This window comes from Geotrypetes seraphini, chromosome 6 (assembly GCF_902459505.1).
Source record: "Geotrypetes seraphini chromosome 6, aGeoSer1.1, whole genome shotgun sequence".
Lineage (NCBI taxonomy): Eukaryota > Metazoa > Chordata > Amphibia > Gymnophiona > Dermophiidae > Geotrypetes > Geotrypetes seraphini.
The window spans coordinates 12,374,238-12,394,511 of NC_047089.1; the positions used below are offsets into that span (position 1 = coordinate 12,374,238).

The 20,274-nt window shown below is 44.3% G+C and overlaps 1 protein-coding gene across 3 annotated transcripts in view; it reads left to right on the plus strand.

Moving 5' to 3' along the window:
* The window catches only part of FCHSD2 (FCH and double SH3 domains 2), a 330,943-nt gene that overhangs the window by 126,312 nt on the left and 184,357 nt on the right, over positions 1-20,274 (plus strand). For all 3 annotated transcript variants that reach the window (XM_033947792.1, XM_033947791.1, XM_033947793.1), the window contains exons 5-6: positions 1,570-1,714; positions 16,831-16,964. In XM_033947792.1, the coding sequence (XP_033803683.1) occupies positions 1,570-1,714; positions 16,831-16,964 (279 nt within the window). The remainder of the gene's footprint in view (positions 1-1,569; positions 1,715-16,830; positions 16,965-20,274) is intronic.

Genomic DNA, 20,274 nt, shown 5'->3' on the forward strand with positions numbered 1-20,274 from the left:
TTTCCAGTAGCAGTGAAGGCGCATTACACGCGCAGTGTCACGTCATCTTGGGCAGAGTCTAAGAGGAGTCTCTCCTGCAGAAATTTGTAAGGTGGCCATTTGATCCAATCTCTACACATTCACTTACAGGTGGATATGGCAGCCAGACTGGACATCGCTTTTGGGTCCACCATGCTGGCAGTAGGCTCATCTGTTAACCTAGAAACCGGAGATTGCTCTGATACATCCCTGTAGTCAAGACTATCAGTCCAGTTGCACAAGAAGGAAAGATTAGGTTCTTACCTTGCTAATCTTCTTTCTTGATTCCCGCCCTGTCAGTTCATTAGCCTACTTTCTGTCTCAGACATGACTGGAAGGTCATACTTCTTGTTTTCTTTCACTGGACCTTAGGGTCAGGGAGGAAAAGAAATTTTATTGCAGTAGCATCAAACTTGCAAATTATGTAATTTTCAAATTGTTAATGCAGGTTGTACAGAGGGTTCATTTCATCTCTTGGGCATTGCAAATAATAATAATAATTTTATTTCTTATATACCGCTATACCCTAAGTTCAAAGCGGTTTACAATGAGAGTCATGCAGAGTTTATAGCAGGAGAACAGGTGTTTACAACAAGATACATGTGTTTAGAACAAGATATAAGATACCAGCTTTGGGACCAGGAATCTAAGATACATTGGCTTTGGAACAGGATATCTAAGATACATTGGATTGAAACAGGGTAAATCAGTATGGGGCAGTTTGCAAAAAGATATGGCTGTAAAGATACAACTGGTTGGGTAGCTTGCAAGAATATACAGGCTATTAGAATACAGGAGTTAGCAATATGAGGCGAAGTGATTTGGGTCATGTTACAGAACGAAGGGTTCAGAACAAGGTACAAGAGTTCAGAGCTGCTTACAGGAAGATAATTACAATAAGAGTAAGATACAGTATATTACAATGTGAATAAGAAACAGGGTGTTACAATGTGAACAAGATACAGGAGATCAGCGCTGTTTATATACTGCTTTTTGTTGAGCAGAACAGACTTGTGTTGTCTCGGGGAGAATCCCTGTGTTTCTTCTCTTTGTACACACTCTAGGGATGACTAACTGCTTTGATACAGACTGAAGAAATCAGCACAGCACAGAATGAGAGGAGGAGGAACATAAAAATATGTAAATTGGGCTCTCTACAGACTTCACAGTAAAGGAGGGTAAATACCCGTTGGTCAAGACTGATATTCCTGTTTACAAGAAAGAAGATTAGCAAGGTAAGACCCTAATCTTCCATTTCAAACATTTTGAGGGCAGTTTAGAATTTGGTATGCTTTGGATGCCGATACTTATATGCTTTAACATAAGACATTGAAGCCTTGCTTTTAAACCAAGTAATAATTTTCAGGATGCATCTTATTCTTCAGCTGTACCTAAACCCCACTGCTAGATACTGTGCTTTGGTCAGTCAAAGATTTAAATCTCAAGTCAGTTTGAAGAAGAAATTATGTCTTGCTGTAAACATTAATTTTTAAGACTGATCACACTGTAAAGCTTTATTTTCTCTCTCATAAAATGTATGTTTGATTTTAGACACATATATGCTGTTTGGAAATCATTCTTAGAAGGCACAATGCAGGTTACCCAGTCTCGGATCAACATCTGTGAAAACTACAAGAATCTGATTTCAGAGCCTGCTAGAACTGTAAAGAATTACAAAGAACAGCAATTGAAAAAGGTATTGTCTATTTGAAAACATGTTTATACTTTTTCTGTTTCTTCCTCAAAGCCCCTTCCCTCCAAGCCCTCTGCATGCTCCAGATAGAAACATAGAAACATAGAAAGGTGACGGCAGAAAAGGGCTACAGCCCATCAAGTCTGCCCACTCTACTGACCCACCCCATCAAGTCTGAGTGCTGCTCGACCCACGTAGGGATCCCACGTGGATGTCCCATTTATTCTTAAAGTCGAGCATGCTTGTGGCCTTGATTACCTGCACCGGAAGTTTGTTCCAGTGATCTACCACTCTTTCTGTGAAGAAATACTTCCTGATGTCACCACTAAATTTCCCTCCTCTGAGTTTGAGCGGGTGCCCCCTTGTGACTGAGGGTCCCTTGGGAAGGAATATATCGTTTTCCACCTCGACATGACCTGTGACGTACTTAAAAGTCTCAATCATGTTACCCCTTTCCCTGCGCTCCTCTAGAGAGTAGAGCTGCAACTTGCCCAGTCTTTCCTTGTATGAGAGACCCTTGAGTCCAGAGACCTTCCTAGTGGCCATTCGCTGGACCGACTCAGCTCGAAGCACATCTTTACGGTAATGTGGCCTCCAGAATTGCACTCCAGATGAGGTCTCACCATGGTTCTATACAGTGGCATTATGACTTCAGGTTTGTGGCTGACGAAGCTTCTATTGATACATCCCATCATTTGCCTTGCCTTGGATGAGGCCTTCTCCACTTTTTGGCAGCCTTCATGTCTGCACTGATGATCACTCCCAAGTCCCGTTCTTCTGAAGTCCTAGCTAGTGTTTCTCCATTCAAGGTGTATGTATGTTCTGCATGGATTTCTGCTGCCGAGATGCATGACTTTACACTTCTTAGCGTTGAAGCCCAGCTGCCATGTCGTGGACCAGTTTTCCAACTTGATCAGATCCTGCGTCATACCATCCGTGGGATTGCTTCCACCCACTATATTACACAGTTTGGCGTCGTCGGCGAACAGCGCTACTTTACCCTGAAGCCCTTGGGTCAAGTCTCTTATGAATATGTTAAAAAGGGATGGTCCCAGGACTGAGCCCTGCGGCACTCCGCTAGTCACCTCCGATGTCTCAGAGAGGGTGCCATTGACCACCACTTTCTGAAGTCTTCCACTCAGCCAATCGTTGACCCACGCCGTTAGTTTCTCACCTAACCCCATCGATTTCATCTTGTTTAATAGTCTACGGTGTGGGACACTATCAAAAGCTTTACTGAAATCCAAGTATACTATGTCCAGAGACTCTCCCGAGTCCAGCTTTCCTGTCACCCAATCAAAGAAGCTGATGAGATGAGATTGGACTGGCATGACCTGCCCCTAGTGAATCCATGTTGACAGGGATCCCTCAGATTCCCCTCATCCAATATCTTGTCTAATTTCCCTTTAAGTAGAGTTTCCATGAGTTTACACACTATTGATATGAGACTTACTGGTCTGTAATTCGCGGCCTCCGCTCTGCAACCCTTTTTGTGTAGAGGAACCACGTTGGCAGTTTTCCAGTCCAGGGGGACTCTTCCCGTATTTAGGGAGATATTGAAGAGTATTGCTAACGGTAAGTTAAAGCCTTGCTAGCTCTGAGTGCTGGGAAGATATTTTCTCCAAGATAATTCTTCTGCACTACTTTATTATCACAGTCCTGTTTTCCTGTGGAAAAGTTTTCAATCTTCTGTGCCAGTTATGTACCATATTTGCATTATTTTGCATAAAATTTCACATATTTCACTTAAACATAAAAGATTTTATTGAAAATCATTCACAGTGTGATTAAATAATCTCCCATCTACAAGCAGGATTGTGTCAAGTAGGTAGCTTTGCATTTTCATTGGTGGTCTATTTATGGGGTCCCTCAGTCCTGAAGAAATGTTCTGCAGAGTTCTATGATCCTGGACAATTTGTCTTAACAGATTTCCTGAAAACATCATAATTTGCAAATTGTCTTATAGGTAATATATTCTACATTTTTGCTGCTTGATAAGAAAGTGACAAAAAATTATCCTATATTTAAATACCATTACATATTGTAACATAGTAAATGATGGCAGATAAAGAGACCTGAATGGTCCATCCAATCTGCCCAACCATACATGCTCCATAATTTAATTTAAATGGTCCTTTTTCTTAGATATACTAATTTCAGCTGATTTTGCATCTCATATCTTTTAGTAGAATTAAAGTGATTAGTCTATACATAAAAAGGCTGTGCAGTTCCCTGAACAATTTTGAATATTAAACAATACAATTTATATTACATTCTGGCTTGTTTAGGTAGGCTTTGTAGTTGAATATACCAAGGTATTACTGTATCAGATTTGTTCAGGGAACAATCAAACGGATAGAAATGTTAAAGCAAAAATAATGAACAAACATTGGACTGAATAAGACCACAAATTAAATCAACCAAACAAACCCCCAAATCGGATACCGCCAGGAGGGATGCCCACTCCCTCTCGTCACCGACATCAAGCATCCCGGCAGCGGGAGGAATGCTATTATGCTGAGAATCGCCAGTAAAAGAAAAATCACTCCTACTATGGCCACTACATCGACCTGCTAGATTTTACTGGTGAGTTTTGAGAATCCAGCGCCGAGTCTTTTACATAATTAGTAGGAGAGGCTTTTAGACATCTTCTTTGGTCTGATATTGATGTCATGGTAGAGAACTGGGATGATTGTTTGTATAACATTAAGAACAAATTGCTCCAAGGAGATGGTTTAGGACAAAGTTTGACAAATCCCAGGCCAAGAAATTGCTAGGGATTTCTTGCCTCCTGCATGTCTTTTTATTATTATTTTTTGTGTTGTCACTGAAAACACGCTGCTTCCTTCCTCGTAGCTCAGCTCACTGAAAGATTGAGCTGTTCAATATAAGAAGTTTGAGTAGACCTGCAGTTTTAAGTCTCACAAGACTTGAAATTGTGAGACGAGTCACAACTTTTGCGCCACACAGATTTCAAGGAGATGGGTAACAGACGGTATTCACCTGGAAGGCATCCCTCTCCTTCCTCACTCTCTTCTCAGCATTTATATTACCCCCCCCCCCCCTCCCATAAATTACTTGTAGGGATCATAGCTATAGTCTTGGTCTGTTGCTATTCATATCCTCACTATTTCACCTGTCCCAACAAGCAACATACATGTCCTGGCTGAATGAAGAGAAAGTTTGGAGCTGACACACTAAGTCAGAGGAGATTGCTCCTGCTTAGTTCTGACTTCTCTCCTTTTGTCATCTTACATATTTCGTCTCTTTTACCCCGCCCCAAAAATGCATTTTGCTTCATAGCCAGAAAGAGAGGGGGACTGGACCAGAGAGAATATGGGCTCCTCTTCATTGCTCTGCAGTTTTTGTTCCAGCCACATCCCTCCCTTCCTATCCCTGAATGACAAGAGAATAAGCTATATTATCCCAGGACAAGCAGGCAGCATATTCTCACATGTGGGTGACATCATTCACGGAACCTGGTACAGACAATGTTAAAAATGAACTGTCACTTTTAGATTTAAGAAACGTCGCAACTCCCCATACCCACATGCGCAAGTGCTTTCCCGCCCAACACCAGCTCACAGTACCTCAGTTCTTTGTTTTCTGCAGAGCATAAAAGTACTTCTTTTCTGAATTCTGTTCAGTCTGCATTGCCTTAACCCATAAAATGTTTTTTGTCTTCAAGTGGCCTTTGGCCATTTCTCCCGTATTTTCTTTGTTTAGAAAAATTTAAATTAAAAAAAAAAAATATATATATACATATATTTTTTTTTTTCCTTCACTTGGGCCTTTTGGCCTTTGTGTTCTCCCTTGCCAGGCTTTTTTTCCTATCTCACCGTTGAGTTTAATTTTGCCGCTACAATTTTTCTGTCCATGTCGAAACCATTGGCTGGTTTTAAAAAGTGCTGTCGATGCCAGTGGCCTATTTCAGTCACTGACCTGCATAGTTGGGGTTTGCAGTGTTTGGGCCCTGAGCATCGAGTTGACACCTGCACATGCTGTTCCACCTTACAAAAGTGCTCACTGAAGGATCGTCATATCCAACAAGAGAAGCTGTTAGGCTCAGCAATGGACACCAGGAAAAAATCCAAGCCTCCAGCATTGGGGAAACCAGCTAAGAAGCCCATCCTTTTCCCAGCAAGCATTGAAGGCCTCTAAAGCATCGAGTCCCTTGATGCAGGCCAAACGTTGATTCCATCGCTCTCTCATCTCTGCAGGTTGTGTCTCTCCAGGGCGTGCATCCTTATCAAGGTCACCCACTCCTTGACACCCTGTCATACTGATGGTACTGGCTGTTGAGCCAAGGGTACCGGTGCAACTCTTCAAGGAACACTGAGAGAGGTGCAACTCTTCTGGGATACTGAGAGAGGTGCTGGGATGTAACACAGGTATAGAAAGCTAACCAGGTAATAAGTATAGAAACCCAACAGGTCGTGCATGTGCAAGACCGGAGGGTTAGGACTACGATGGGAAGATAGGACTTCAATGAGAAACCAAGGTGGCAAGGGAGCCCCTTCTGGTGATTCAGACAGGTCGTGACCTGTTTGGGCCGCCGCGGAAGCGGACTGCCGGGCAGGATGGACCTATGGTCTGACCCGGCGGAGGCAATGCTTATGTTCTTAACAACTCAAGTTTTTCCAGAGGGAGATTGGTGACATGTTTAAATTGCACTCGACACCGGTGCTTACATCAACTCCTGTACTGGCCCAGCCTAAGTATAGCACCTTGAGACCACAAGGTACCAATTCCAGATCTTCATCGAAGCGCTGGTCTGCCTCTTATTGATCCTCCAGTAGACATCGCCGCTCCTCATCGAGACTCGATCCTCGACATTGCAGCGTCGACGCTATTCATTGACTCGATGCTCTGCATCGAGGCACCGCTGCTCTCCATTGCGTCGATCCCATACTTCCAGGGATAAAAGAACCTCTCATCGCTCCTCTTCATCTTCATCGGATCAGTACCGAAGACATTGAGGAGCATCTTCTTGTCGTTCTCATCATCTTCCACTACAATCTTCATCTTACAGGGAGTCACTTGGAGTTCCTGCAGTTGATTCTGATCTCTCACTTCACCATACTTACTCAAAGTGTGAGCCCACTTTGTCTGCTCCTGAGTCATATGGTATAACTTCAAGTTTCAAGTTTATTTATTATTTGATTAATCACCTATTCCAAATTCTAAGCGATGTACAAATCAGCAAAATACATATTTAAAATATACATGAAGTAGACATACATAATTAATAAAGGGATAAGTTTTCAAAAAAATAATAAAAAAAAACCTAATTAACTCAATACATGACACAGTAGGCAAGGCAGGAAAGAAATACAATCTTACAAAGGAAAGAGTCAACAATTAAAGGTTAAGCACAAGAGGAATGGAAAGACTACTAAATAGGTAAGTTAAAAAAAAACAACAAAAAACGAAAGAGCAGTTAACATTTCAATTAAATATTGAATGCATCTTTAAAAAGAAAACTTCAGATCTATCTCCTCCTGAAGGACTTTCATTTACTAAATGCATTAGACAATTGGGCAAGGACTTCCCTGTCAAATTAGAGACTGATGCTGAGCCCAAAGCAGAGTTCATTGATGCCTTGGATTATGACGAGCCTCCTAAAGAACTTCTCAAGTTACCTTTGCATAATCTCCTTATAGAGGCATTCTTTAAAAACTGGGAGACTCCTTTTTCTGTCACTGCAAGCCCAAGAAAAATTGATTCACTCTACAGAATAATTTATTGCCCTGGGTTTGGCAAACTGCAACTACAACACCAATCATTGCTTCTGGAATCGACTCTTAAAAAAATCCTCCAGTACTTGGGTTTCTGCACCACCGGGGACGTGAGGGTCGTACTATGGACAAATACTATGGACACATTTGGTTGCTGTCTCTACCAAAACTCTATGTTGGCCAATAGAGTTCTTAACTACAACTTCTGCATATTTTATTTTAAACATCTTGTAAAGATGTTGACTGACTTTGGACAGTATATTAAGAACATAAGAACTGCCATCTCCAGATCAGACCTTAGGTCCATCAAGTCCGGTGATCTGCTCACGCGGAGGCCCATCCAGGTGTAACCTGGCGAAAACTTAGTCACCCGTATCCTTCTATGCATCTTTCAAGGAGATGTGCATCTAACTTGCCCTTAAATCCTAGAACGGTGGGTTCTGCAGCAATCTCCACCGGGAGAGCGTTCCAGGCGTCCACCACTCACTGTGTGAAGTAGAACTTCCTGGCATTTGTCCTGGGCTTGTCCCCCCTCAGCTTCAGTCCATGACCTCTTGTCCTAGTCACATTTGACATCGTAAATAACTTTTTATCCTGCTCTATCTTGTCGATTCCTTTTATTATTTTAAAAGTCTCAATCAGATCCCCTCGCAGTCTCCTCTTCTCAAGGGAGAACAGTCCCAGTTTTCTAAGTCGTTCTTTGTAGTTTAAGTTCTCCATACCTTTTACCAGCTTCATTGCTCGCCTCTGCACCCTCTCCAGCAGCTTTATATCCTTCTTTAGGTAGGGAGACCAGTGTTGGACACAGTATTCCAAGTGTGGTCTGACCATTGCTCTATAAAGCGGCATTATGACCCTCTCTTTAGAGAATGACACGGGGAAAAAATTTGTCCCCGTCACCGCCCCATCCCCGACCCACCATCCTCTGCACCGCCCCGTCACCGCCATTCCCTTCACCGCCCCGTCACCGCCACTGCCATCCCTTTCACCGCTCCGTCACCGCCACTTCTACCCCATTCACCGCCCCGTCACCGTCACCGCAGCATACATTTATTCTTTCTCTGAGGTCTCCCTTTCCTGCTTTTCTTGAGCAATGCAATTTACCTTTTGTTCCATGTCAGGCAGTGATATATGAATCTCGTTTTGTGGAAGGTTTGCTGACTTAAGGCTTTACCGAAAAGGAGCAAGGTGTGTATTAGAGGGAAGAGAACAGACGACTCGTGGTTCTAATTACCAGGCCCCCTCCGCAATAACATTGCACATGGATATGAAATGATCCTTTTTCCAGTGCAGAAATGAACAAAAGGCTGTTACTGCATGATCTGCATAGTACTGTCCATTTAACAGACTGCAAAAAAATGATTGGGTCCTGATTTTCCTATGGTAATTCAGGATTTTTGCAATTAAATAAAGGATTAAATATCTCCTAAAGGTGGTGGGAAAGCATCAGGGCCAAGCATTTGCAGGTTACCGAAAATGGCTGATTTCCTGGTCTGGGAATGGGATTTCCTTTTACCAGGCTATGCTCACACAACTAGCATGCTATTTGTACAGTAAAAGAGGAGAGGGGCTGTGCCTGGTACTTGCTTAGCAGAGCAATCGCTAGGCACAGCTCCTCTTCCTGATCAGCTGATCACAGCTCTTGAGCCGGCAGGGGACGCCGCGAATCAGCAGAGCAATCGCTAGGCACAGCTCCTCACAGCTCTTGAGCCGGCAGGGGATGCCACGAATCAAATGAGGAGCCAGTATATTGGGGGGCGGAGTCAATGCGGCAACGTGCAAGTCGGGTAGAGAGTTGGAGGAGACAGACCACATGGCGGAGACAAACATGGCCGCCGGAAAAAAATCAAACACCCGGTCCCGAACCAAAGACACACGGTGAAGACAAGGTAAATAGCGGTACTTAGAAGGGGGTACATTGGCCTGCGGGGACAAATCTTTTCACCGTTTTTGCGGGCGGTGAAAACTTTTGTCCCCGTGTCTGCGGCGATTTGGCTATGGAGTCTCCATAACCCGCAGCCAAACCGCCGCCACGCCGCGGCTCCCTGCGGGGATCGCTCCCCGTGTCATTCTCTACCTCTCTTATCTACTCGTGATTCCCTTCTTTATCATGCCCAACATTCTATTTGCTTTCCTTGCCGCCACCACACATTGCGCTGACAGCTTCAGGGTCCTATCTATCAGTACCCCCAGGTCCTATTCTTGTTCGCTCTTACCCAGGGTTGCACCTGACATGCTATACTCATGCTCCTTGTTCTTTCTGCCCAAATGCATTTTTCCACATTAAACTTCATCTGCCATTTCTCTGCCCATCTCTATAACTGGCTCAGATCTCTTTGTAGTTCCTTGCTGTCCTTTTGTGATCTGATTGCCCGACATAACTTTGTGTCGTCTGCAAACTTGATGATTTCACTGGACTTCTAGGTCGTTGATGAAAATATTAAATAAGATGGGCCCAAGAACCGAGCCCTGGGGCACACCGCTAGTCACTTTCTCCCAGTCTGAGAGCTTTCCATTTATACTCATCCTCTGCATTCTGTTTTCCAGCCATTTGCCTATCTACCTTAGTATGTCTCCCTCTATTCCGAGGCTTTGTAATTCCTGAGAAGTCTTTCGTGTGGAACTTTGTTGAACACTTTCTGGAAGTCCAAGTATATTATGTCTACTGGCTTCCCGTTATCGATTTGTTTGTTTACTTTTTCAAGGAATTGTAGTAAATTTGTCAAGCATGACTTCCCTTTCCTGAAGCCATGTTGACTGGCTCTCATCAGGTCGTGTGTATCCAAGTGCCGGACTATGTTATCTTTAATCAGTGCTTCAACCATCTTTCCAGGGACAGACGTAAGACTCACCGGTCTGTAGTTGCCTAGTTCCCCTCTTGATTCTTTTTTGAAAATTGGGGTGACGTTCGCTATCTTCCAGTCGTCCGGTATCTGTCCGGTATCTCACCGGTCTGTAGTTGCCCGGTTCCCCTCTTGATTCTTTTTTGAAAATTGGGGTGACGTTCGCTATCTTCCAGTCGTCCGGTATCTGTCCAGTTCTAATTGACAGGTTAGCAAGGTTTTGCAGTAGTTCTCCGATTTCTACCTTCAGTTCCTTTAATACTCTCAGATGAATTCCATCCGGTCCAGGGGATTTGTTACTTTTAAGTTTGTCGATCTGATAGTATATCTGGTCCAAATCCACTTCTACTGTAGTGAGGCTGTCCTCTATTTCTCCCTTGAACACTTTCACTGTTTCAGGTATTGATGTAATGTCTTCCTTTGTAAAGACAGATGCAAAGAATCTGTCTGCAATTTGTTTGTCTTCTTTGATGTACCCTTTTCTTCCCTGGTCGTCCAGTGGACCCACTGCCTCTTTTGCAGGTTTTTTCCCTTTTACGTATCTAAAAAAGAGCTTGAAGTTTTTGGCCTCTTGCGCTATTTTCTCCTCATAGACCCTTTTGGCATCCCTCACCGCCTTGTGATATTTCTTTTGATCATCTTTGTGGCTGTTCCAAGCTTCGGTTGTTCTTTCGCGTTTCCATTTTTTAAAGGAGTTCTTCTTTTCTCTTACAGCATCCTTCACCTCTTTAGTAAGCCATGCTGGTTCTCCTTTGGTTTTATTTTTCCGTCCTTTGGATATCTGCGGAATATAGAGATTTTGTGCTTCCGTGATAGTATTTTTCAATAGGGACCATGCCTGATCTACCGTTTTAATTGTGTACATTCTTTTCTTGAGCCGTTTTTTTTACCATGGCTCTTATGCTATCATATCTTCCTTTCTTAAAGTTGAGGGTCGTGGTTAAGGTTTTGATATGTTTCCCCTTCCCTATTTTGAGTTTAAAGTTGATCATGTTGTGATCGCTCGTCCCTAGCGGGACCGTGATTTCTACTTCTTTAGTCTGACCAGTAATGCCATTTAGGACCAAGTCCAAGGTGGCATTCCCCCTCATCGGCTCTACCACCATTTGTTCTAGGAAGCAGTCCCCTATCATTTCTAGGAACTTTGTTTCTTTGCCGCAGTTTGAGGTTCCCAGGTTCTAGTCTATCCCCGGGAAGTTGAAGTCTCCCATGATCATTACATTGCCTGTCTTACATCCTTGTTTGATTTCCTCTATTATTTACATAAGAACAAAAGAAACACCTTCGCCGGATCAGACCGAGGTCCATCTAGTCCAGCGATCCGCACCCGCGGCGGCCCATTTAAGTACTCTTTTTTGGAGACCCAGAATTACCGTATCCCTCAATATGATATGCAAGCAGGTGTGTATCCAACTTGCGCTTGAATCCCAGTACAGTAGTCTCCTCCACAACCTCCCCGGGGAGTGCATTCCAAGCACCCACCACGCGCTGCGCGAAACAGAACTTCCCGACATTTGTCCTGAACCTACTGCCACTCAGTTTCAGGCTATGTCCTCTAGTCCGTGTCACATTTGAAAATGTTAGTAATGCTGTTTCTTGGTCCATTTTATCAAATCCTTTTAATATTTTAAAAGTCTCTATCATATCCCCCCTCAATCTTCTCTTCTCGAGGGTAAACAGTCCCAGTTTCCTGAGTCGATCTTTGTAATCCAAATGCTCCATCCCTTTGACGAGTTTCGTGGCTCGCTTCTGCACTCTCTCCAGCAGAGTTATATCTTTCTTAAGGTATGGAGACCAGTGTTGAACACAGTATTCTAAATGCGGTCTGACCATTGTTCTGTAAAGCGGCATTATGACCTCTTCCGATCTACTCGTAATCCCCTTCTTAATTATGCCCAACATCCTGTTTGCTTTCTTTGCCGCCACCGCACATTGTACCGATGGTTTAAGGGTGCTGTCAATCAGTACCCCCAAATCCCTTTCTTGTTTGCATTTTGCTAACTTCACCCCCATCATCATATACTCATGTTCTTTATTTTTCTTTCCTAGGTGCATCACCTTGCATTTGTTTATGTTAAAGTTCATCTGCCACTTGTTTGCCCAAGTTTCCAGCTGGTACAGATCCTTTTGGAGGTCCTCGCAGTCCCTTTGAGTTCCAACCGCCCGACATAGTTTTGTATCATCAGCAAACTTAATTATATTGGATGATGTTTCCTCCTCCAGGTCCTCCGAGTCTGTCTCCTCCGCCTGTCCTGGGGGTCAATAATAAAGGCCAATTTTTGTGTCAGTACCGTTGTGTCTAGGAATCGTAATCCAGAGGGACTCCAACTTCTCTTTCCTCTCCTTCTTCATCTCTCTAACAGATTCTGTTCCTTCTTGAACATAAAGGGCAATACCTCCTCCTTTCTGCCCTGTTCTGTCCCTTCTGTATAGCTTGTATCCCTGCAGTACTGTATCCCATTCATTTTCATCATTCCACCATGTTTCTGTTATACCAATGATTTCTAGTTCGTCGCGTCTTGCTATTGTCTCTAACTCTCCCATTTTGTTTCTTAAGCTCCTAGCATTCGTGTACATACATTTCAGTTCCCTTTGTGATCCCTTCTTGGGCTTTCTAAGCTTTGCAGCCCCTACTGTGTCTTCCCAGGTATCTGTCTGTGCTCCTACTTTGTATCCCTCGTTTGCTTTGTGCTCTTCTCCCCCATGTCTGATTTGTTGTCCGTAGTTCCTTTTTCGGGGCATTTCATCGCCCGGGCCATCGACTGGTGGTCGACTGTCGGCTTTCCCCTGACCTTTAGTTTAAAGCCTTCTCAATGGCCCTCTTCATGTTGCCTGCCAATATTCTTGCTCCTTTCTTGGTGAGGTGTAATCTGTCTCTTCTGTAGTACCTGTTTCTTCCCCAAAACGCCGTCCAGTTGCGCACGAAGTCAAAGCCTTGTTCCTCGCACCATCTTCTCATCCAGGCGTTGATCTCTCGCAGTTCCTCTTGCCTCTTCTCATCCGCTCTTGGTACCGGGAGGATCTCGGAGAAAGCCATCTTCACCTCCCTTACTTTCAGTTTTCTTCCGAGTGAGCGGAGCTGGCCCTTCATTTCTTCCCTGTCATACTTCCGTCTGCTCACATCATTGGTTCCCACGTGGATAAGCAGAGCAGTGTCCTCTCCTCCTGCATTGTCTATGATTCTGGTGATCCTGTTGGCCACATCTTTCACTCTTGCTCCGGGCAGGCAAGTGACGAGTCTATCCTCTCTTCCTCCTGCGGTGTAACTGTCCACATGTTGTATAATGGAGTCTCCTACGATGATCCCCATCTTCTTTATTCGGGGGTTCCATGGGAGTCGTAAGTCCACATCCATGGTGTAGGGCTGTTCTTCTCTCTCCTGTGATACATCCCCATGCAGTCTCCTTCTTCCTCTAAGTGAATGGTCACCCACTGTCTCTGCTTCAGACCCATCAGTAATTGTAGTGGTGTCTCCTCTTGTTTCGTCTAGGCCTTCTTCCTGGGTTGCTTGGGTACAGCTCTCCAGCCCTGGAGCCTTCACATGTTGCTGGTGGGCTTCCTCAATGAATCGCTCTAGCTCCTTGATCTGTTCGTTGGTACTGGACTCCATTAGTAACTTCTCCTGTTCGCGGATTTCCTCTTCCCTCAGAACATCTTACAGATTTTCAGCAGACTACTCTGATTCCTCTCAGACTCAGTCTCCTGGCAAGGATGGCATTTAAATGCTTTTGAAATGTCATCCAGAGCATCTTCCATGCCTGTTGCTATGAGACATCTTGCTTGGCTATGGGTCTCTGACATAGATATTAATCTTCAAGATCATTTAGCCAACATTCCATGCCTGGGTGAAGAACTCTTCAGCAATAGGATAGAAGCTGCTACTCAAAAACTGACTCGGCATGAGCAGAATTGGAATTCTTTGAATAGATCAAAGTCTAGGAGTCAATCATCTAAGTCTGCTCCAAAATCTGCTTCTTAGTCCTGCAACATCATCTTCCAAGCTTCCCCCATAGAAAAGACAAAAGTAGCAGCGACCTCATAAGACCCAGTCTTCGGCTTCTCAAAAGCCAGATCAGTCTTTTTAACATACTTCTAGAGAGCATGGCCACCATATCTCCCTCTCAGCCTCTTCCCCAACCTATCGGAGGTCGACTACAATTGGGCTCTCATCATGACGGAGTCCTCAAGGTCAACAAGGAAGGGTTACTGTAGTACATAAATGTCATTTCACGTTATGGAAATTACGAACAATTAGATCTTATTTTGAATTTACTGCTTTTAGACTACTGGTTCAAGCGTTACTACTGAGTCTTCACGATTACTGTAATATTATCTACCTGACAGTCGCCAAGAAAGAATTAGCAAGACTTACAATAATGCAGAATACAGCGGTCAGAATGATTTATGGCCTGAAGAAATTTGATCATGTTACACTCTTTTACTGTGAATTGCATTGGCTGCCAATGGAAGCCCGGGTGTTGTTTATATTAGACTGTTTCTGTTACAAGACTGTTTATGGCATAGCTCCTTCCTACTTAGTTAATAGATTTTCTTTAGCATCATAAAGACACAATAGAAGAACTCATCCTTTGTTTAATTTTCCATCTGTCCAGGGTTGCAGGAGTAAGAAATTTCTTAATCATACTTTGGCATCTCAGGCAGCTCTTCATGATAACGAATTCCAAATACTGTTGCTTACTACCCACTCTTATGGACATTTTAGAAAATAACAATATTTTTTCTAAATATCTGACTGTTTAATGAACCGTCTTATTTTATGCAATATGTTTACTTTTGTAACTTTTTACCGCGTTGAACTTCTGGTTACACGGTTAATAAGCACAATGTTATGTTATGCTACTCTCTCCATATCATATCCATACCTCCAAATCACCCTCCAAGAGAGTCCTCTTTCACATCACAACTGACATCCCTTCTTCTTCAGGAAATAGAAGCTCTGCTTCAACTAAATGCCATAGAAGTAGTTCCTCCTCCTCAGAAAAATCAGAGGATCTACTCCAGATATTTCTAATCCCAAAGAAAATGGGAGGTCTTCAACTAATTCTCGACCCCGAGATGTAAACAAATACCTAATCAAAGAAAAGTTTTGCATACTATCTCTAGGAACTTTATACCCTCTTCTAGAGGCTTACATTCATATATCCATACATTCTGTTGACAGAACGTTTCTGCGTTTCACATAGTTCATCAACACTTCCATTACAAAGTTCTGCCATTCGGCCTGAAGGCTTCAAGAGTATTCAGCAAGGGGTAAATTCTAGAAATGGTGTCCCGATTGTAGGCGGCAGTAGGCATTCTGCCGCTGTCTAACCAGCCTATAAGGATGCACATTTTTTAAAAAGAACACCCGAGGCAGACTGCCTACATTATAGGCGTTTTCGTGAGTCTAGTGAGATGCGTAGGGCTTCTTAAGCTTGCCCAAGGCTAGGCGTGGGCATGGTTTTGCTCGGAAGTGGCTTTAGGTGAGCTTAGGTGGTCCTAGGCACCTCCCTAGGGCTGCAATAGGCACCTGAAATGTAGGCCAGAAAAATGCTGATCTACATTTCAAATATATGCAGCCGCTGAACTGATCGTGGTAAGGGAATCTCCCTGTTGTAATCAATTTAGCAGTCGTAACAGGGAACCCGTCCCCCCCCACCTCGCGAAGTCATGCCCAGTTCTTCCTTTTGTAACCCCCGAAGCCGCGCCCCCCCACCCCTGAATGTCTGCAGCAGGAGAAGTGCCCAGTTCCTCCTGCCGCTACCCCTCCCCGAGACTTCCCCCAGCAGGAGGGATGCCCAGTCCCTCCTGCTGAAACCTCCATAGTCCCCCCTTCCCAAAATGTCTGCGGCAAGTGATGTGCCCATTCCCTCTTGCTGCCACCCCTTGAGACATCCCCCAGCAGGAGGGATGCCCACTCTTTCCTGCCGTAAGCCTCCTCCCCCCGAATGTCCCCAGCAGGAGGAGTGCCCAATTCCTTCTGCCACCTCCCCCTTTAAATCACTGACAGGAGGTATGCCCACTCCCTCCTGCCAGAACCCCCTCCTATGGGAGGGGCCTTAGGCACCTGGGCCAAACAGTGTTACAGAATTAATTTTCTTTTTAATGGCCAACTCTTTCTCCATCCCATTATGTTCAGCTAGGGAGTCCCACATGTGAAAATATGCTGCCTCCTTATCCTAGGATAAAGCACAGTTACTTACTGTAACGGGTGTTATCCAGAGACAGCAGGCAGATATGTCACATCCCTCCCACCTCCTGGTTGGCTTCTTAGCTTGCTTACGGAACTGAGGTACCACGTGCTGGCATCAGGCGGGAAGGCACACGCACATACGCGTTGCGAGCATTCAAAAAGTTTCTTAAAACTTAGTGGCAATTCACTTTTAATACAGTCCTTACTGGGCTTTGTGGATAACGTCACCCACATGTGAGAATATCTGCTTGCTGTCTCCGGATAACACCTGTTACAGTAAGTAACTGTGCTTTTTGGGGTCGGTTTACAGGCCTCTAATAGTATTGTTTTTACTTTGTTTGACAGTGTGTGGATCAGTTGACAAAGATCCAGACCGAATTGCAAGAGACAGTGAAGGAGCTGGTTAAGGCCAAGAAGAAGTATTCTGAGATGGAGCAGATGGCTCATGCAGTTCGGGAGAAAGCTGACATAGAGGCCAAGTATGTTTGCTCATACTAACAAATGTCTTCCAAAGAAAAGTAGTTTGCTTACAATCAGTCAGTGCATTCATCTGTTTCAAGATCAGTTTTCAGATTTAAGTAGCTGAAGTGGAGGTATAAGAAATCGGGTAAACTGTGTGTGTAGACCCTCCATACATTTTTTATTTAGTGTCCTTGGTGATAAGGACAGGCTGTCAGTCCCGCCTATGCAGAAACAGGAAGTTGAACTAAAGCAGGTGGGACTTGCAGAGGGAAGGCCCCAATACCAGTCGCCTGTCTTAATTGCTGCTGAGTTGTCAAAGATGCTAAAAAAAAAAGTACAGTGGTCCATTGGAAAGAGGGGAGGAAGAGTGACAGAGTGCAGGACTCACTGGGGGTGGGAGAAGAAAGAGAGTGAGTGAGGGAAATAGATGGGGAGAGATGCCATACTGTGGGGGAGTAGAAAGTTGCTGGCTACAGGGGGGCAATGCTGAAAAAGGGGAGGTGAGATAGACACATAGAGGGGAGCAATGCTGAAAGGGGGTAGATAAGCATACAGAGACAGGCAATGCTGAAAAAGGATAGGGTAGATTGTAAACATCAGGGAAGAACAAGAAAGGCAAGAGGAGCAGTCCTTTCAGCCAAAGCAATCTTTATTCAAGAATGTTCTTGAATAAAGATTGTTTTGGCTGAAAGGACTACTCTCCTTGTCTTTCTTGTTCTATTTTTCTCTCAAGGTGAGGTGTTCTTCTCTTTTTTTTGTCTGAACATTGGGGAAGGACAGGGGCACAGATAGAGATGCTGGAAAAGGGATGAGATAGGTACTCAGAAGGGCAATGCTGGAAAAAGGGGTTGACAGGGACATGGTGGTGCTGGAAAAGAGATGGAATGTTGATACTGAAGAGCACAAAAGGGACATGCTGAGGAAAGATATAAGATGGACAGAGAGAGAATTAATGGCAATAGTTGCAGTGGTGGCTGGTTCTGGCCTCCCACTCTCCTCCCTCCTTTCTCCCATGACAGTGCTGGGCAGCACATCCGGGCCTCAGTTCCCTCTACCGCTGCTCCTCTGACTTCCTTCACGTTTGGGCGAGACATGGAGGAACGGGCCCGTCAAGCTGTGCCAGAGGAAATAAAGGTACGGGGAGAGGTCGGAGGGAGTAATGGGGAGGGGGTATGCCTGCCTGCCTGCTTGCCTCAGTGGGGGGGGGGGTGCCTTCCCTTCCCTTACCTACCTGTCTGTTTCGGGATGGGGTTGAGGAGTACAGGAGGAAGGAAATGACAATTCAGCATAAAAACCAGGGCAATCAGGGGAGGGAAAGAGACAGAGCAAAAAAAATTCTGAAGGAGGAGGGAGCATAGGGACAAGGAATAATGCTGGAAAGGGGAGGAATAAAGATATAGAGATGTGATACTTAATGGAAGGGGAGGAAATGGATAGTGAAGAAGAGAAGAAAGATTATGCACTTTGGGGGGGCCCTGCCTAACAAACAGATCCTACAGAGTAATTGGCAATGGAAACTACTCCAAACCATGGAAAAACCCATCAGGCGTGCCTCAAGGTTCCCCCCTATCACCCACACTTTTCAATATCTATATCGCCTCCTTAGGCCACCTACTACAAAAATTAAATTTAATACACTACATTTACGCCGACGACATATCCATCCTTATACCCTTAAACGACATCACAAAAGAAATTGTAGATAACCTCTCATACACAATGATGGGATGGGGGGCCCTGCCTGTCACTAGGCCACTAGGCCTGCCTGCCCTGTCCCTGCCTCTGCCTACCACTAGACCACCAGAAAGGGGACAGGGTACAGAGCCTGGCAGGGAGAATTTGGTTCAGCATGGGTTTTTTTCTTATTTTCCTCCTCTAAATTTATGGTCATGTGCGTCTTATGGAGCGAAAAATACAGTAATTAGAAAAATTCAAAGAAAATTTAAAATGCTTTCTTTTTAAAGACGCTTATGAAATCTGATCTGGTCCACGTAGCATTCAGTTCTATTTAAACTGATCTCTTCCCATCCCCTCGGTTCTTAACTTTAATGTGTTCTTTTCTCTTAATATTGTAGTTCTCCCCTCTTTCCTTTTGTTTCATTGTACGTCATATATTGATTTGTTATATAGTCCATTTTATTTGCATTGTTTTAGTTTCTCTCTCGTTCCCCCATTTTTAATTTAAAATGCTTAGAAGTAATGATTAGCATTTTATCAAAAATTTTAATAAACTTGGATGTCTAATATCTTTAGATATATCAGGAGCTTTTGACTAAGTAGACCTTCAGAAATTGTTGTTAGGATTGAAAGATCTCGGGGTGGGTGGTACAGTCCTCAAATGGCTTAATTCATATATGATAGATCGCTCTTTTCAAGTAAGAAATGGGAATAAGATCTCGAGTAGGGGAAGCTGTTACTGACCCGGAGGGAGAAATAAGAGAAGGCTTTTTGAGTGTTCCCTGGTCTCCTGCAGCAGCGGTTCGGCGTTTCTTTGCACCCGCCCGCAGGCATCGACAAAGACGGACCCCTGACGTCACCGGGTCCGTCTCCAACACTTTAAAGTTCAGCCGCTGCCGCGGTTATCCAGGGAGCTGTTACTGACCCGGAGGGAGAAATAAGAGGAAGTTTTTTGAGTGTTCCCTGGTCTCCTGCAGCAGCGGTTCTGCATTTCTTTGCACCCGCCTGCAGGCATCGACAGAGACGGACCCCTGACGTCACCGTGTCCTTCTCCAACACTTTAAAGTTCAGCCGCGGTTGCGGCCGCAGGGTGTGGCCAAAGGGGCAGAGCCCCTTGGAGCCACGAGGAGCCGGGGAGCTGGAATCCAAGTTGGTTATTTACTTTTATAATTACTGTACTTTTGATTTTCTGATCTGAATATGGGGAAAAGAAAAATTAAACCAAAAAGTTCAACACCTGCTGTATCTGGCCCCATGGACAGGCATTTGCTATTACTATCTGAAAATCCCTCAGTAACACCATAACCGACACAACACAAATACTGAAAAAGGACACTGAGCCCACTCCATCGGCACAAACCCTAGCCAATTCCTTTCAAAATAAAATCACAGAGCTAAGAGCAACACTACCCACGACCACAACAAATGCTCCTCAATTCCTGGAACCCCACGACCAAGACACCAAGGTAGACATGATATGGGACCACCTTGAATACCCAAACTGGCAGCAATTCCTGAATTTATTTAACAAGTACACCAAATCTAACTGCCTACTTGATGCATGTCCCCCTAAAATCATGACAGTTGCCCCCCTAGAATTTAAAAAGGAACTTTTTGCATGGCTAACATCCACCCTTACAAGCGGAACAT